The sequence below is a fragment of the Hemiscyllium ocellatum genome, chromosome 20 (genome assembly GCF_020745735.1).
Source record: "Hemiscyllium ocellatum isolate sHemOce1 chromosome 20, sHemOce1.pat.X.cur, whole genome shotgun sequence".
NCBI lineage: Eukaryota > Metazoa > Chordata > Chondrichthyes > Orectolobiformes > Hemiscylliidae > Hemiscyllium > Hemiscyllium ocellatum.
In genome coordinates, this window is record NC_083420.1 from 13206669 (window position 1) to 13221880 (window position 15212).

Genomic DNA, 15212 nt, shown 5'->3' on the forward strand with positions numbered 1-15212 from the left:
TGGCACTTCCTCCTTAACCAACCTCTGATCATTTTGTACATTCTGAGGCAGTTGTCTAACTTCCCTTGTGCTTTTTGTTACTGGTCCAACAAAACTCCCAGGCTTGTCCGGTTTTCCTACATCTGGCTTTCTCCCAGCCCATCAACACTGTGATTTTGTATGGCCAACTTTATTAAGATGAAAGCACTGGAGCTTTTTAACTTCTTCATCCCCCTCAAGGGTTTCTTTTTTAGCTCCTTATGATCTTCATTGAGATTTACCATTGCCTTTCCACATGAAGACTTCTCTTTTCCCAAATTTCTATCCTCATGGACTGAAATTGATTCTGGAAACCAAACCAGCTCATAATCATCAGCACTTCAGTTGCTAACCTTGCCATTTTAACTCTCTGTTCTTCCACCTGAGTTTGCATTACTTTAGGCAATGAACTTTTGAATTCCTCCAAAATAATTTTCGACAGTGTTCACTATTGAAAATGTTGGCGAGGAAGATATAGAGATACTTGCATCTAGACTAGAAGAGATTGAGGTTCACAAGGAAGAGGTATTAGAAATACCGCAGAGTATGAAAATAGACAAGTCCCCTGGGCCGGATGGGATTTATCCTAGGATCCTCTGGGAAGCAAGGGAAGAAATTGCCGAGCCTTTGGCATTGATCTTCAAATCATCATTGTCTACAGGAATAGTGCTTGAGGACTGGAGGATAGCAAATGTGGTTCCCTTGTTCAAAAAGGTTAGTAGAGACAACCCTGGTAATTACAGACCAGTGAGTCTCACTTCAGTTGTTGGTAAAGTGTTGGTAAAGGTTATAAGAGATAGGATTTATAACCATCTAGAAAAGAATAATCTGATCAGGGATAGTCAGCACGGTTTTGTGAAGGGTAGGTCGTGCCTAACAAATCTTATTGAGTTTTTTGACAAAGTGACCAAACAGGTAGATGAGAGTAAACCAGTTGATGTGGTGTATATGGATTTCAGCAAGGCGTTTGATAAGGTTCCCCACAGTCGGCTATTATACAAAATGCAGAGGAATGGAATTGTGGGAGACATAGCAGTTTGGATCAGTAATTGGCTTGCTGAAAGAAAACCTAAAAGGTTGTAGTTGATGGAACATGTTCATCTTGGTGTCCAGTTACTAGCGGCGTACCGCAAGGATCGATGTTGGGTCCACTGCTGTTCGTCATGTTTATAAATGACCTGGATGAGGGCTTAGAAGAGTGGGTTAGTAAATTTGTGGATGACACTAAGGTTGGAGTTGTGGATAGTGATGAAGGATGTAGTAGGTTGCAGAGGGACATAGATAGGATGCAGAGCTGGGCTGAGAGGTAGCAATTAGAGTTTAATGTGGACAAGTGTGAGGTGATACACTTTGGATGGAGTAATCGGAATGCAAAGCACTGGGCTAATGGTAAGATTCTTGGGAGTGCAGATGAGCAGAGAGATCTCCGTGTCCATGTACATAGATTCCTGAAAGTTGCCACTCAGATTGACAGGGTTGTTAAGAAGGTAAAAAATGAGGTCTGCAGATGCTGGAGATCACAGTTGAAAATGTGTTGCTGGTTAAAGCACAGCAAGTTAGGCAGCATCCAAGGAATAGGAAATTCGACGGGAAGGGCTTATGCCCGAAACGTCGAATTTCCTATTCCTTGGATGCTGCCTAACCTGCTATGCTTTAACCAGCAACACATTTTCAACAAGGGTTGTTAAGAAGGCAAGCAGTGTTTTGGCCTTTATTAATAGAGGGATTGAGTTCCGGAACCAGGAGGTTATGCTGCAGCTGTACAAAGCTCTGGTACGGCCACACTTGGAGTATTGTGTACAGTTCTGGTCACTGCATCATAAGAAGGATGTGGGAGCTTTGGAAAGGGTGCAGAGGAGATTTACTAGGATGTTGCCTGGTATGGAAGGAATGTCTTACGAGGAAAGGCTGAGGGCCTTGAGGCTGTTCTCGTTAAGAGAGAAGAAGGTTGAGAGGTGACTTAATACAGACATACAAGATAATCAGAGGGTTAGATAGGGTGCACAGGGAAAGCCTTTTTCCAAGTATGGGGACAGCAAATACAAGGGGACACAACTTTAAAGTGAAGGGAGATAGGTATAAGACAGATACCAGAAGTAGTTTCTTTACTCAGAGAGTAGTAAGGGTATGGAATGCTTTGCCTGCAACAATAGTAGATTTGCCAAGTTTAAGTGCATTTAAGTCGTCATTGCAACATCATTGTCCGAAGGGCCTGTACTGCGCTATTATGTTCTGTGTTCTAAGGGCATCAGAGGTTTGCTAGATTTTTAAAGCTCTTATCTATATATCGAATTACTCTGTCTGATCCTTTCAAACTCAGTATAGGTTTGACCTGGATCCCTCCTTAGATTCCTGAAACATTGTCTAAAGGCTTCTGGTGCAAGCTCATATGCACTTAAAATGGATTTTTTCACCTCCTCATACTCCCCAGAAAGCTCCTCTGATGGTGATGCGAATACTTTACTAGCCCTACCTCCAAGTTTTGTTTGGATCAACAAAACTGATATTGCCACTGGCCACTGCATTTGTTTAGCCACCTTTTCAAATGAGATGAAAAAGGCTTTCACGTCCTTCTCATCAAATTTAGGCAATGCTTGAACATACTTAAACAGTTTCTCATGAGGCTTCTCATGTGGGCGGCACGGTGGCACAGTGGCTAGCACTGCTGTCTCACAGCACCTGAGACCCGGGTTCAATTCCCAACTCAGGCGACTGACTGTGGAGTTTGCACGTTCTCCCCGTGTCTGTGTGGGTTTCCTCCGGGTGCTCCGGTTTCCTCCCACAGTCCAAAGATGTGCGGGTCAGGTGAATTGGCTATGCTAAATTGCCCGTAGTGTTAGGTAAGGGGTAAATGTAGGGGTATGGGTGGGTTGCGCTTCAGCAGGTCGGTGTGGACTTGTTGGGCCGAAGGGCCTGTTTCCACACTTTAAGTAATCTAATCTAAAAATCTAAGTAAGTAATCTAATCTGAATACCAGCTCATCCTCACTAAGCCTACTCTCAACATTTATCTCCAGTCTTTTAAGCTGACTTTCCTTTTTAAGTGTCAGTTTTTGAAGTTCAGAAGCTTTCTCTTTTTCTTTCTCTGCTCTCTCTTTTTCCCCTCTTTTGCTCTCTCTTTTTCTCTCTGTTCTGCTGCTCTCTTTTTTCCTTCTCTCCTCCTTTTAATTGTAACTCAAACTGTGTCATTTCTGCTGCCCTTTCCTTATCTCTCACCTCTAACTCAAGCTGCTTCATTTGTAATCAAATTCTTACCATCTCTATAGATTCTGATGGTTTCTCCAGCAAGTTTAAATGCTGAGCTGCTGCTGTAATTATCTCTCCTTTCCTCATGGAGGCAGGCAGTTCCGATTCTAGCTTCTCTGCTAATTCCTGCAACTTCATCTTATTCATCTTTTGAAAAACTTCCAAAGTCACTGCATCCACTTCCAGAAAACTTTTGGTGACTGAAAGAGCCATTACTATCCCAAGCTTTGTCTACCTAACCAAACCAACATCTGAAATAAAGACACTAGCACCTACCACTTGCTGTTTAAAATCCCGACAAGGGCCCCCAATCTGTTACGGACTAGGCCAGACCACTCAGAGCATTCGCAAGCAGGCAGCCCAGACCATAACTTTGCAATTTGTTTTGGTAAGTGCACAGTAAAGATTACCTGGAGTAAGTTAGTGAGGTTGACTACCAGGTTTTAAAACAAATATTTATTCACAAAATTGCACAATGAAACACAAAGAACAGAATAAAGAACCCCGACTGAACTCAATCTATCCAAACTAGCCTTAATTATGCTGTTCTGAATATACACAACAGTCCCCATAAGCAAACCTTCTTAAAAACCAGTACAAATGGAGCATATGCTACAGGTTGAATTTAGACGGGCAGAAGGAGAGAGAGTTTTTGCAGCCTGTTCACACAGTCCACGGCTGAATTTCTAACTAGTTCTGGACTGAACTGCTCAGCTAGAGAGCTGACCATGCCCCTTTCATTATACAGGTCACTTCTAAAACATGACCACTTTGGCCTGAAGTCTCATCTGTTTACAAATAAACAGAAAGGCCTCTCAATATCCTTTAATCTCTGTACCAAAACAGTCAAATTGGCACCGGGAGCGTTTAACAACCCCCCTGATAAAACACAAGGACATAGTATCCTTGAGAAAAGGAGCAGCTTTTAGAAAAAAGGAACCAGTTTTCTTACACCTCTCTATCCAATTGATTGGTTGAATGTTAAGCATAAGAACAGAGTAGGTCATTCAGCCCCACAAGCCTGTTTTTCCATTCAATGAGAGCATGGCTGATTTATGGTCTAATTCCATATACTTGCCTTTGACCCATGTCCCTTAATATCTTTCGAGTAGTGTTATACATCAACTGGAGTTGGTTATCCCAGGCCAACTAGTGATTTGCACCAATAGGGTATTGTTATGCTTAGATGGGATTCTGACTTTGCAGTGATCAATTATAATCCCATAGAAGGTAGCTTCACACCATTGGCACCTCAGGCAAGTACATACACCGAATGTCTGAACTGGCAGCTCCTCTCGTACTTGAGCAGGAAAACTAATCCTCCCTGTGTCGCGTGAGATTCCTCCGGGTGCTCCAGCTTCCTCCCAGTTCAAAGATGTGCAGATTTAAATGGATTGACCATGCTAAGTTGCACACAATGTCCAGGGATGTTTCGGCCAGGTGGGTTAGCCATGGGAAATGTTGGGTGACAGGGACTTTTTTTTTGTTGGGGGGGGGGGATGGGGGTGATGTCTGAGTGAGAGGCTCTTTGGAAGGGCGGCATGGACTCAATGCGCCAAATGGCCTGTTTGCACACTGTAGGGATTCTATGATGGATCTTTTGCTTAACAAAACTTGATTTATCCCGCATTTAAATTTAACAACTGATACACCATTAACTGTGTTTTTGGAAGAGAATTCCAAACGTCAATCAGCCTTTGTGTGTGGAAGTGCTTCCTAACATCTCTCTGGAACAAAAAGCTCTGGCCCTAATTCTCAGTCTATCTCCCCATTGGAATCTCCAACCATTGGAAATAGTTTATCTTTATTTACCCTGTTTTTTCCTGTTAATATCTTGAAGACTTTACTCAGATCACTCCTCAACCTTTTAAATTCTAGATTAAACAACTAATTTGTATAAACCCTCTTCATAAATTAATCCCTGAAAACCAGGTATCATTCTTGTAAACCCATGTTATATATCCTCCAAAGCCAAGTTATCCTTCCTAAGGTATGGTGTCCAGGTCTACTCACAGGAAGAAAGAATTGACGTTCCAGTTTGACCAGGCTCTATCAATGCCACCTTCTTTGCATTGTGTCAACTCTGTTCGGCCTGATGATACTCCTATGATGCCTGACTACAGAAAATATAAATGGAACTTGCTATACATCTCATCTTCCCATTCACTGTAAGGAATTAAAATCATTTCTTACAAAATGTAAGAGTAGGTAGTGCTAGAAATGTTTCAAAATAAATAGTATCATAACAGAAGTAAGAGAAGCAGGAGTAGGCCATCTGACACATTGAGCCTGCTCCGCCAGTCAATAAGATCATGGCTGATCATTTGACTTGCCAACCCTTCACCATAACCCTTAATTCCTTTACTGTTCAAAAATCTGTCTATCTTTGCCCTAAAAACATTCAACAAGGTAGCCTCAACTGTTCCACTGGGCAGGGAATTCCACAGATTCACAATCCTTTGGGTGAAGAAGGTCCTCCTCAACGCAGTCCTAAGTCTGCTCCCCCTTATTTTGAGGCTATTCCCCCATTCTAATTTCACCTGCCCAGTGGAAACAACCTCCCTGCTTCTATCCTATCTATTCCTGATCTTCCGATCTCTGACGAATGATGTCAGCTAAGTTCAATCCAACCTAAAATTACTACAGCTGCTGGGAATCAAAGGCAATCTGGGGGAGAATGGGTTTTTCTACCCAGTGAGCAAAAGATGGAGAGCACTTCCTCCAAGTTGTCCTGCATGCCTGAACATTGTGTTGGCTAAACGCAATACTAAAAGAGTTTGAGAACCATTCCCCTCAGTAATCAGTCCAAATGAGGCTATCTTGGGTTGGTACAAAGCATTTTGGATGAGACAAAAGCTGTAGTCCATTTTGGTCTTTGAACTCATCGTCAATGTTTCTTTGCTTCTTTTTATGAAGGATCATGATCAAATTGTGCCAGGGAGATAGCACGCAGGGACTCGAACAGGGAACAAAACGCTGGCTGATTGGAAGCGCATAGCCCTCTTTGACCACAGGTGGATATCTATAAAGTATTTCTGATTTTATTTCCAATAGCAACAAATGATGCCTCAACTTCTGAAGTGTGTGGCATTTGACCTAAGTAATGTTGAATTGCAATGAGGAACAAAATATATCATGCTAGGGTGGAGACAAAAGAATGAATTCTCATTAAAGGCAAAAGGTTATATATTTGTAACTGCAGCTGGACTAACTTGTTACCTGATGGGGTTGGAGGGGATGGGTTAGGAAGGTTGGTTCTTCGCTGGAACCCATGCAAAGGGTTTTGATATTCTTCGAAAGGCAGGAATTTAACAGAAGCCAAAAAGATCCTATGGAATGAGGGAATTTTGAAGAAATATGGATGGCTTTTGATCTTTTGTACGACCTTTCTTGGTGTGAGTCATTAGAAGATTGTGATACATATTTGTATAATAAGTTTCAGAAAGTTGTTTGGGATTTTTCTTCAAGTTGTCGTACACCTATTTATTTCAAGTGAAACACTCTTATAACAATCATAATCATCAAACTGACAGAAATGTAATAATGGGTCATAAACCTAATGTGGCTAATCACTCATTTTTTTCTTCCCCGAAAGCTTCCTAATGAATTGCAGAATACTTTCCCTCTTCATATCCTTCCTGCTAATACTAGCTGGGCCGAGCATGTCTTTGGATAATGGTTTGGCAAGAACTCCCCCAATGGGGTGGATATCTTGGGAGCGTTTCAGATGTACCATAGATTGCAAGCAGTACCCTGATAATTGTATTAGGTATGTATTACAAAGTAGCTGGTGTCTGTCAAGTCTGTAACCTCTCTCTTTTATTTTATTTTATGCTATTTTTTCCCTCCATTCTCCCATTTTAAACCATCCCACTTACGATTCAGGTTTTAAACAGCTCCACAATTGAATCTGTTTCCCCCCTCCCTTAGCAATGAACATTATAATTATGGCAGGTATTCCATCCAGTATTTCAGCAACAGAACAGGCAGGGACACCATGGTTTAAATTTGCAATTCTAAAATATGATTTCAAACAGTATTATACAGAGTCATAGAGATTTACAGCATGGAAACAGACCCTTCGGTCCAACTCGTCCATGCCAACCAGATATCCTAAACTAATTTTGTCCTATTTGTCAGCACTTGGCCCATATCCCTCTAAACCCTTCCTATTCGTGTACCTATCTAGATGTCTTTTAACTGTTGTAATTGTACCAGCCTCCATCACTTGCTTTGGCAGCTTGTTCCATACGTGGACATTAGATCAGCTAGCTTTCCTTGTTTTGCAGTGGTATGTTACAATCTGTGACAATGCTGACACTTTAAGAGTTATCTTGCCCTGCTTTCTTTTTGAAGAAAGGTTCTAAGGCAGAGGTCCGTGCTGTCTCAAAAAAGGTAAACAATTTGTGAAGCCTTGGGGTTTTTTATTAAAGTTGAAACAATAAAAGCAGCTGAATGTGGCCAGCTCTCATAGACCAGGATTTCTAGGTATTTTTTAGTTTTTAGGTTGACTTGTAATTGGGATCTCAAAAGAGTTGGAAGCTTCAGTGAATGTCTCCGAGCTGGGACTTTCTCTGAATTTTCTCCTAATGTTTCTTCCTCCCGGGATGGAAAACAGCATGTCAGAATTTGCCATTGTGCCAAGGGGTGCGTTTATGGGATGTTACTATATTGGGACAGTTCATTAGTAATAGTTACTGTATCTATTATTTGGTTAAGCAAGTTTTGAGAAGATTTATAGCTCAAGTTGAGGTTCTGGTTGTAAGATTGCTTGCTGAGCTGGAAGGTTCATTTTCAGACATTTTGTCACCATAGCAGGTAACATCATCAGTAAGCCTCTGAATGAATCATCGGTGGTATAGCCTGCTTTCTATTTATGTGTTTAGGTTTCCTTGGGTTGGTGATGTCATTTCCTGTGGTGACATCATTTCCTAGAATTCTGCTTAACATCGAGTAGTTTGACCAGATGCATTGCTTCTAGAACATAGCACTTGCCATCTGCCTTAACAAGAAGAAAAAGTTAGGGTCTAGCATACCTTCTTAAAATATTTTGAGGCTGTCTGGTCTGGTCCATAACAGATTTTGCCTTTGTATGGTGGTACATGTAATTTATTTCTACTCTTTTGAAAGGTTACTGGTTTTCCTAGTTCTACAGACCTTCCCATGGTTTCTATCATACACTGTTTCCCCAGCTGGGTGTAGGTGACCTTTCCCACGTCCTGTGCCAATGGTGTTTGCACTGGTCAGTCAGATAGTATGCCAAGGTGGTACAGATGCTTTGCCAACTAGTTTATGTTTCTCTATAACGTTGTCACAAGCCCTGTGAAGGAACCATAAATCAAAGTAACCAAACAAAATGGTAAAGTTTCCATAGTCCCAGAGGATAGGTGAAAAAGGAGTGTTCATCATGGTAACCTCAGCCAGTGTAGGAATTGAATCCATGCTGTTGGTGTCACTGTGCATCACACACCAGCTGTCCAGCCAACTGAGCTAACCAGCACCGAAGTTTATGAAATGATCCCAAACACTGGCCGGCACAGTGGCTCAGTGGTTAGCACTGCTGCCTCAAATCACCAGGGACTCGGGTTTGATCCCAGCCTTGGGCAGCTGTCTGTGTGGAGTTTGCACATTCTCCCTGTGGGTTTCCTCCGGTTTCCTCTCACTGTCCAAAGACGTGCAGGTCAGTTGGCTTGGCCATGCTAAATTGTCCATAGTGTCCAGAAATGTGCAGGCTAGGTAGATTGACCATGGGAAATGCAGGGTTACACAGGGTATTGGGATGGGTCTGGTTGGGATGCTCATCGGAAGGTGAGTGTGGACTCGATACGCCAAATGGCCTGCTTCCACACTGTAGGGATTCCGTGAAATAAAGAAAATGCCAACATCTTGTTTGTAAATTTAATTTAACATGAACAGGGGCTGATGTAAATGAAAGAGGAATATACACTGACATAATATTCTAAATTTTAAAAAAAGTAAATTTCACTTAAAATAGTTGATTCAACAAAGAACAATGTTACGTAACCATAAACATTTGCATTTCTGCGCATATGGAAACACATAAGTTCCGAAGCTCTTTAACTTGGTTTCTGGGACATAGGATCTCTTACTTTCCTACTTAACCAACTGACCCTCGAGTACTGTTTACTGGCATCTGTTTTCCATCTGAGGTCTCTGCACACAGTTAACACTGACAGGGGTATACCTGTGAGACCTCTCTCTCATTTGTGTCACAACAATTCAGTAGTTTTCTAGGGTTCCTTTTCAACTGACCAATAAACAGTAACCAGTTTATGATGAGATTCTCTCATACAAACCTTCAGCTCCTTCACATACCTGAGCTAGTCACCCCACTAATGGGGTTTAGACACTATTAGCTTAGTCATACATTGCTTCCCCCATTGCGTCTGGAACTGTATGTTTTCTTAGCACTGAACAGAAAACAGAACAAGCTTTTCTGGCTTCTATTTGTATGAATTCTATTTTTCACTTTCTGGCTTTATCTGCCTTTTCTCTTCTGGCTTCTGCTTTCTCTTTGTGTCTGGATCTGTGCACCGATCACTGATCCTCCAACTCCTCTGCTCATAACTCTGCTTTTTTTGTCTGGCCACATATGATTGGTATATCTTAACTTTCGTCCCATTAAAACTATTTTCAGGCCAAGAGACCCTAGGTCACATGGACAAGTATCCCAAATGACCCAAGAAAATTACAATTCATTCTTTTCAAAATAATGCAAAGTATTACAAGATTATTTTCAAAGATTCTTAAGGGCAATTACTACTGTTCAGGCATTTTAAATGAATTGAATTGAGTTGCATTTCTGAATAAAAAAAGGTGGGAAAGTTTATAGAGTCATAGAGATGTACAGCACGGAAACAGGCCCTTCGGTCCAACTCATCCATGCCTACTAGAGATCCATAGCCAATCAATCATAGCTCCTTGAAAGTGGAGTTTCAGGTAAATAGGATAGTGAAGAAGGCATTTGGTATGCTTTCCTTCATTGGTCAGAGTATTGAGTACAGGAGTTGGGAGGTCATGTTGTGGCTATATAGGACATTGGTCAGCCCACTGTTGGAATATTGCATGCAATTCCGGTCTCCTTCCTATCGGAAGGATGCTGTGAAACTTGAAAGGGTTCAGATAAGATTTACAAGGATGTTGCCAGGAGGATTTGAGCTATAGGGAGAGATTGAATAGACTAGGGCTGTTTTCCCTGGAGCGTTGGAGGCTGTGGAGTGACCTTACAGAGGTTTATAAAATCATGAGGGGTATGGATAGGATAAATAGAGAAGGTCTTTTCCCTGGGTGGGGGAGTCCAGAACTAGAGTGGCATAGGTTTAGGATGAGAGGGGAATGATTTAAAAGAGACCTAAGGGACAACTTGTTCACACAGAGGGTGGTGTATGTATGGAATGAGCTGCCAGAGGAAGCGGTGGAGGCTGGGGCAATTACAACATTTAAGAGGCATTTGGATGGCGACATGAATAGCATCTAGCAAGCAACATTTCTGGACAGCAATTTTGCCAAAACTTTCCATCTTGTACCCATCAGGTCGAATGCAAGAATGGCAAATTTCAAACAATCACAGCAATTTATTCGACAGGAGATTGTCCTAATGAGTCCCTAATATATTCAAGTTCTGTACCACTGACTGTTTGAATAACAATAAATGCATTAGATATCAGATTATGTAAAGATTCAAGTATCTAAAACAAATTTTCAGATGTACACATTTTCCATCATTCACAGTCTCTGCATCAAACGTCATTGCGATTTGAATTCACTGAAGTAATTTCTTTGAACATTGGTCAAAATAAAAATCTATTTTATTCCAGTATAAAGCAGCTGATACAAATTTGGTGTCTAATTTGGAGAACCTATTCTTTAAGTTCAGCAGTTACGTGCTCAAAATGGCGTAGCTAGCACACAGTCAGGAAGGTATTTCCTGGCAGCAGCAGATTATGTGATCTGGATGATAGTTGAAATGGTTTATGATATCCTTTGAATACTGCAGTGATACTGACTTGTAACATAATCCTATATTTTCCATTTGGATAATCAAATCTTTACATAATCTGCTATCTAATGCATTTATTGTTATGCAAACAGTCGACGGTACAGAAATTGAATATTTTAAGGCACATGTCTCATCTTGCACTCACTAGGACAATCTCCTGTCGAATAAATTGCTGTGATTGTTTGATATTTGCCATTCATACATTTGACCTGATGCGTACAAGATGGAAAGTTTTGGCAAAATGACTGTTTAGAAATGTTCCTTGCTAGGTGCTAACTTTATAAACTTTGCCATCCTTTTTATTCAGAGATGCAACTCAATTCGTGTCACCTGGATTTGGTATAAACTTAGGCATCCCTGTTTGAGAATAAGAGTTCATTGGAAGAGAATCCTGGTGAGGTTGTGCACACTGGGCAATCTGACTTATTTTCTGAGATACCCTGCAAAACTTCCCTTATGTTTGAGTACATAATTAATAACAAATAACTAAAGTTGCAGACTGTTGATGAAGCAGTTTAATGACCTGTCATCTTCTTGGCTTCTCGATGTAACAGTGAAGGCTTGTTTAGGTCAATGGCAGACAAGCTGGTTGAGGATGGCTGGAAAGATCTGGGATACCAATACATAAACATCGACGACTGCTGGTCAGCGAAGATGAGGGATGATGATGGGAAGATTCAGCCAGACCCAGAACGATTCCCAAATGGCATTAAAGCGCTGGCTGATTACGTGAGTGATGTTTTCAAATTTCCAGTGGACATCAGGCTAGAGATATCACACAATCCATATATATTACTTTTAGTACATAGCTCTCCAGTGTAATACACACTGCTGTTCCAAACTATGATTAAGTGAATAAGAACACTGCGTATCAGTAACTTTACTGAGCCTGCAGTAAGTTCGTGCATAATGCATTGGAATTCAATTCAGAAAGATAGAGCACAAATGACCTGACAGACAGCTAAGAGAGGATGAAAATGGAAAAGAAAATGGTGTCAGTGGAAACTTCTGTCGTGTCAGGAATCTTTGTAACATTGGGGGTGATTTTTCAACATCGCTGATTGAGTGGTAGCCTGAGTCCTTTGCTCAGACATTTCCCAAATTGCCTGATGTTCTTCCATATATTTCTTTCATTCAAAATCCAGTATCTCATTTCTTTTAGACTTACAGTCATGATTTCAATTTTGCAATATTCTAATTTTTAACTTACATTAGAAAATTTTAAGGACATTAAAACCCATGCTATATAGCAGGTCTCTTATACTGTTATTATAAACAACTGTAAAATGTTAACAGTCAAGGATATGCTTTCAATTAATAGAAATTTTAAATTTGATTAATATATGTCAGGATATAGGCCAAGTTTGCTTTTGTTTTAGTATAGTTTGTGTTAGTCTATTTTGAGTTAATTTTAATTGGACTAGATTTTACAGCCAGTGGCAAAGGGACATCATCACCTACATCGCCAAACTATGTCAATCACTCACCTTCACCATGTAACTGCTGTGTGTACAGCAAACACATTGTAACTGCTTCAATTGAATGACCATGTCTCAATGTCTGGGGAGTGCAGTTCAGGGAGACACCCTTGGGGCTGATCCTGTGATATTAGTGTCAGGACCTGGACACAGTCAGTTGACCGCACGGAATGGTCAGGCTTGGGGGTTTCCAGCTCACTCCAGTCCAGGGACTGGGCCACAGTAAACCCCGTAGGTCCCAGTGCGACCAGAATGAAAACTATTAGTTAGTCAGCCCAGGAGCTACACACAGATCAGCCCTCAGAAGGTCTATCTCTTCCATTCCCTCCCACTGGACTTTGCTGCAGTGTCCAGGGCTCACAGCTGTAGGAAGCCTGCTGCAGACTGGAGCCAGTTGGCTGTGGAGTTATTGCTGGGCTCCCCCAGGACTGTTGGATGGATGGATGCAGAGCTGAGACATGTTGAGTATGTGCAGCCCAGAGGCAGATGCACGCTCCTTGGCTTGAACTGCTAGAAGAAAGGGAAAGGAAAGGGGGGGGGGGGGGGGTGTGGGCGATGGATAGATTACAGTTAGGCTAGAGGTGGAAGGCCAATCACTTCTGCAGTATCTTGAGAGGAGTCTTCTGATAGCCTTCAGGTAGTTTTTCTTCAGCTGGCTGCCTCTTTGCACCACCCTGTCTCCTTGTGAGGAAGGGGCACCTGGAGTGAGGTCAAGGTCCCTCGCACCCCCAGTTGATGGTGCTGAGCATCAGTGGTGGGGTGTGAGTCCTTGTGTATATTCGGTAGACCCTGAGGGAGAGAGAGCTGGACCTGGCTCTGCATAGCAGCCACCAACCTCCCAACCTCCCAACGATGGCATTCGGAAGACGCAGCAGAAGCAGCATAATGTAAACAGCATTAATGGACTTTTCTCGCCCTGGATGGAGTTTTCCCAGTGCCTTGGACAAATCTGCCTGCTGCTCCTGTGTCTGATTAAGTGTTTTGATAAAATTCTTCATTACCTGTGTCCTGCCCAAAGTTGAGATGGTGCTAGGTCTCTGGCAGTCCTTCTAGTGCCAATGATCTGGGGCAGTTCTTCATCAGCCAGCTGTGGACACATGGCAATGATGCTGATGAGTCTAAACTATCCCCCCCCCACCGTGTGCCAGTTTCTGAGCAGCTTTGCTCTGAGGGGTCATGGCTTCTTCTTCAGAGAGGGAGGGGGTAATGTCATGGTGACCGTAGGGATGGTGCTGACACCACTGCAGGACACATCAGTGCTGTCACGGAAAAGGGCAGGAGTTGGACATGCCAGGAGTCCATTCACCGTAATAGTAATGGGAGAGCAGCACAGCGATGGACAGTGCTTCAGTTACCGGGACGTAGGGAGCTTATGCTATAGCCAGCACTATCATTGTCAAGCACTGAAACCTGTTGGGGATTAGGAGACAAATGTTAGATCCTCCATTATCCGCTGGCTTCTTCACTGTGGGCCATTTTCTCCTGGCCTGGGGCAAAAGGAAGGATTGAGTCAGATGGAAGTGGCTGTCACAGCTGACAGCGCTGGTGCAGTTTCAGAGAAAAATCAGAGTGATGTTTTCTTTCTGGGCAATGCAGAGGCCATGAAGGAAGGGTTTGTTGTCCGGGGGATTGGGTGGTGAAGGTGAGTGAGGGATAATGGTGCAAGGCAGTAACAGGAAAAGTCTTGGTGGGAAGTGAATGCGGTAGCAGAGATAAACTGGCGATGAGGTAACCGAGAGAAGATGGTAGTGCTTAGGCTCACCGAGTGGAAATGGACACTGACCTCCAAACCCCGGATATTGCTCTGGACCCAGGTGGCAACCTCAGAGCAAGTTGGAACCGGCTGCCAGTGTGGTCTCCTCTGCCAGTCCTGAGGAAAGACAAAGTCCCTGCACTGCACCAACCCACCCAGGAGGATCTCCAGGTCCCTGTTGGCAGAGCAAGGTGCCAATTTTATACTGTCTGACATGTCAGGGACAATTCAATAAACTGTGCAAGGTCCCTCTAGACTTGACTTGGCAGCACTTGACTTGGTGCACAACTCTGTTTTAAATATGGCGCTGATGCCAGGAATTGCAAAACATCACAGCAAGATGGAAGATACCATGATTTGGATGCCGTAGGGTCCTGGTGCATGTGTAATGAATTGAAAAGTGTGATGCTGGAAAAGCACAGCGGGTCAGGTAGCATCCGAGGAGCAGGAGAGTCGATGCTTCGGGGATAAGACCGTCATCAGAAATCCGATACCACCCTTTTTGAATCTGATTCTCCAATATCTGTAGGCGTCACTTCCTCCTAGTGCATGTGTAATAAGATGAGTTTCGGAAATTTTTGAGAATCTCAGTTGACCTCAGTGAAAGAAACCGTGTGTGAAACCTGACACAATTTGATATCTTGCTGATTCCTGGTAAAAAAAATCAGCACATAGATTTTATCTATTCCAATGTCAGT

The 15212-nt window shown here is 42.5% G+C and overlaps 1 protein-coding gene across 1 annotated transcript in view; it reads left to right on the plus strand.

Annotated features, from left to right (window-relative positions):
* The first annotated feature begins 6865 nt into the window (after positions 1 to 6865).
* LOC132825571 (alpha-N-acetylgalactosaminidase-like) overlaps positions 6866 to 15212 on the plus strand; it is a 34498-nt gene continuing 26151 nt past the window's right edge. Inside the window, exons 1-2 of the mRNA XM_060840950.1 lie at positions 6866 to 7032; positions 11838 to 12012. Of these exons, the coding sequence (XP_060696933.1) occupies positions 6866 to 7032; positions 11838 to 12012 (342 nt within the window). The remainder of the gene's footprint in view (positions 7033 to 11837; positions 12013 to 15212) is intronic.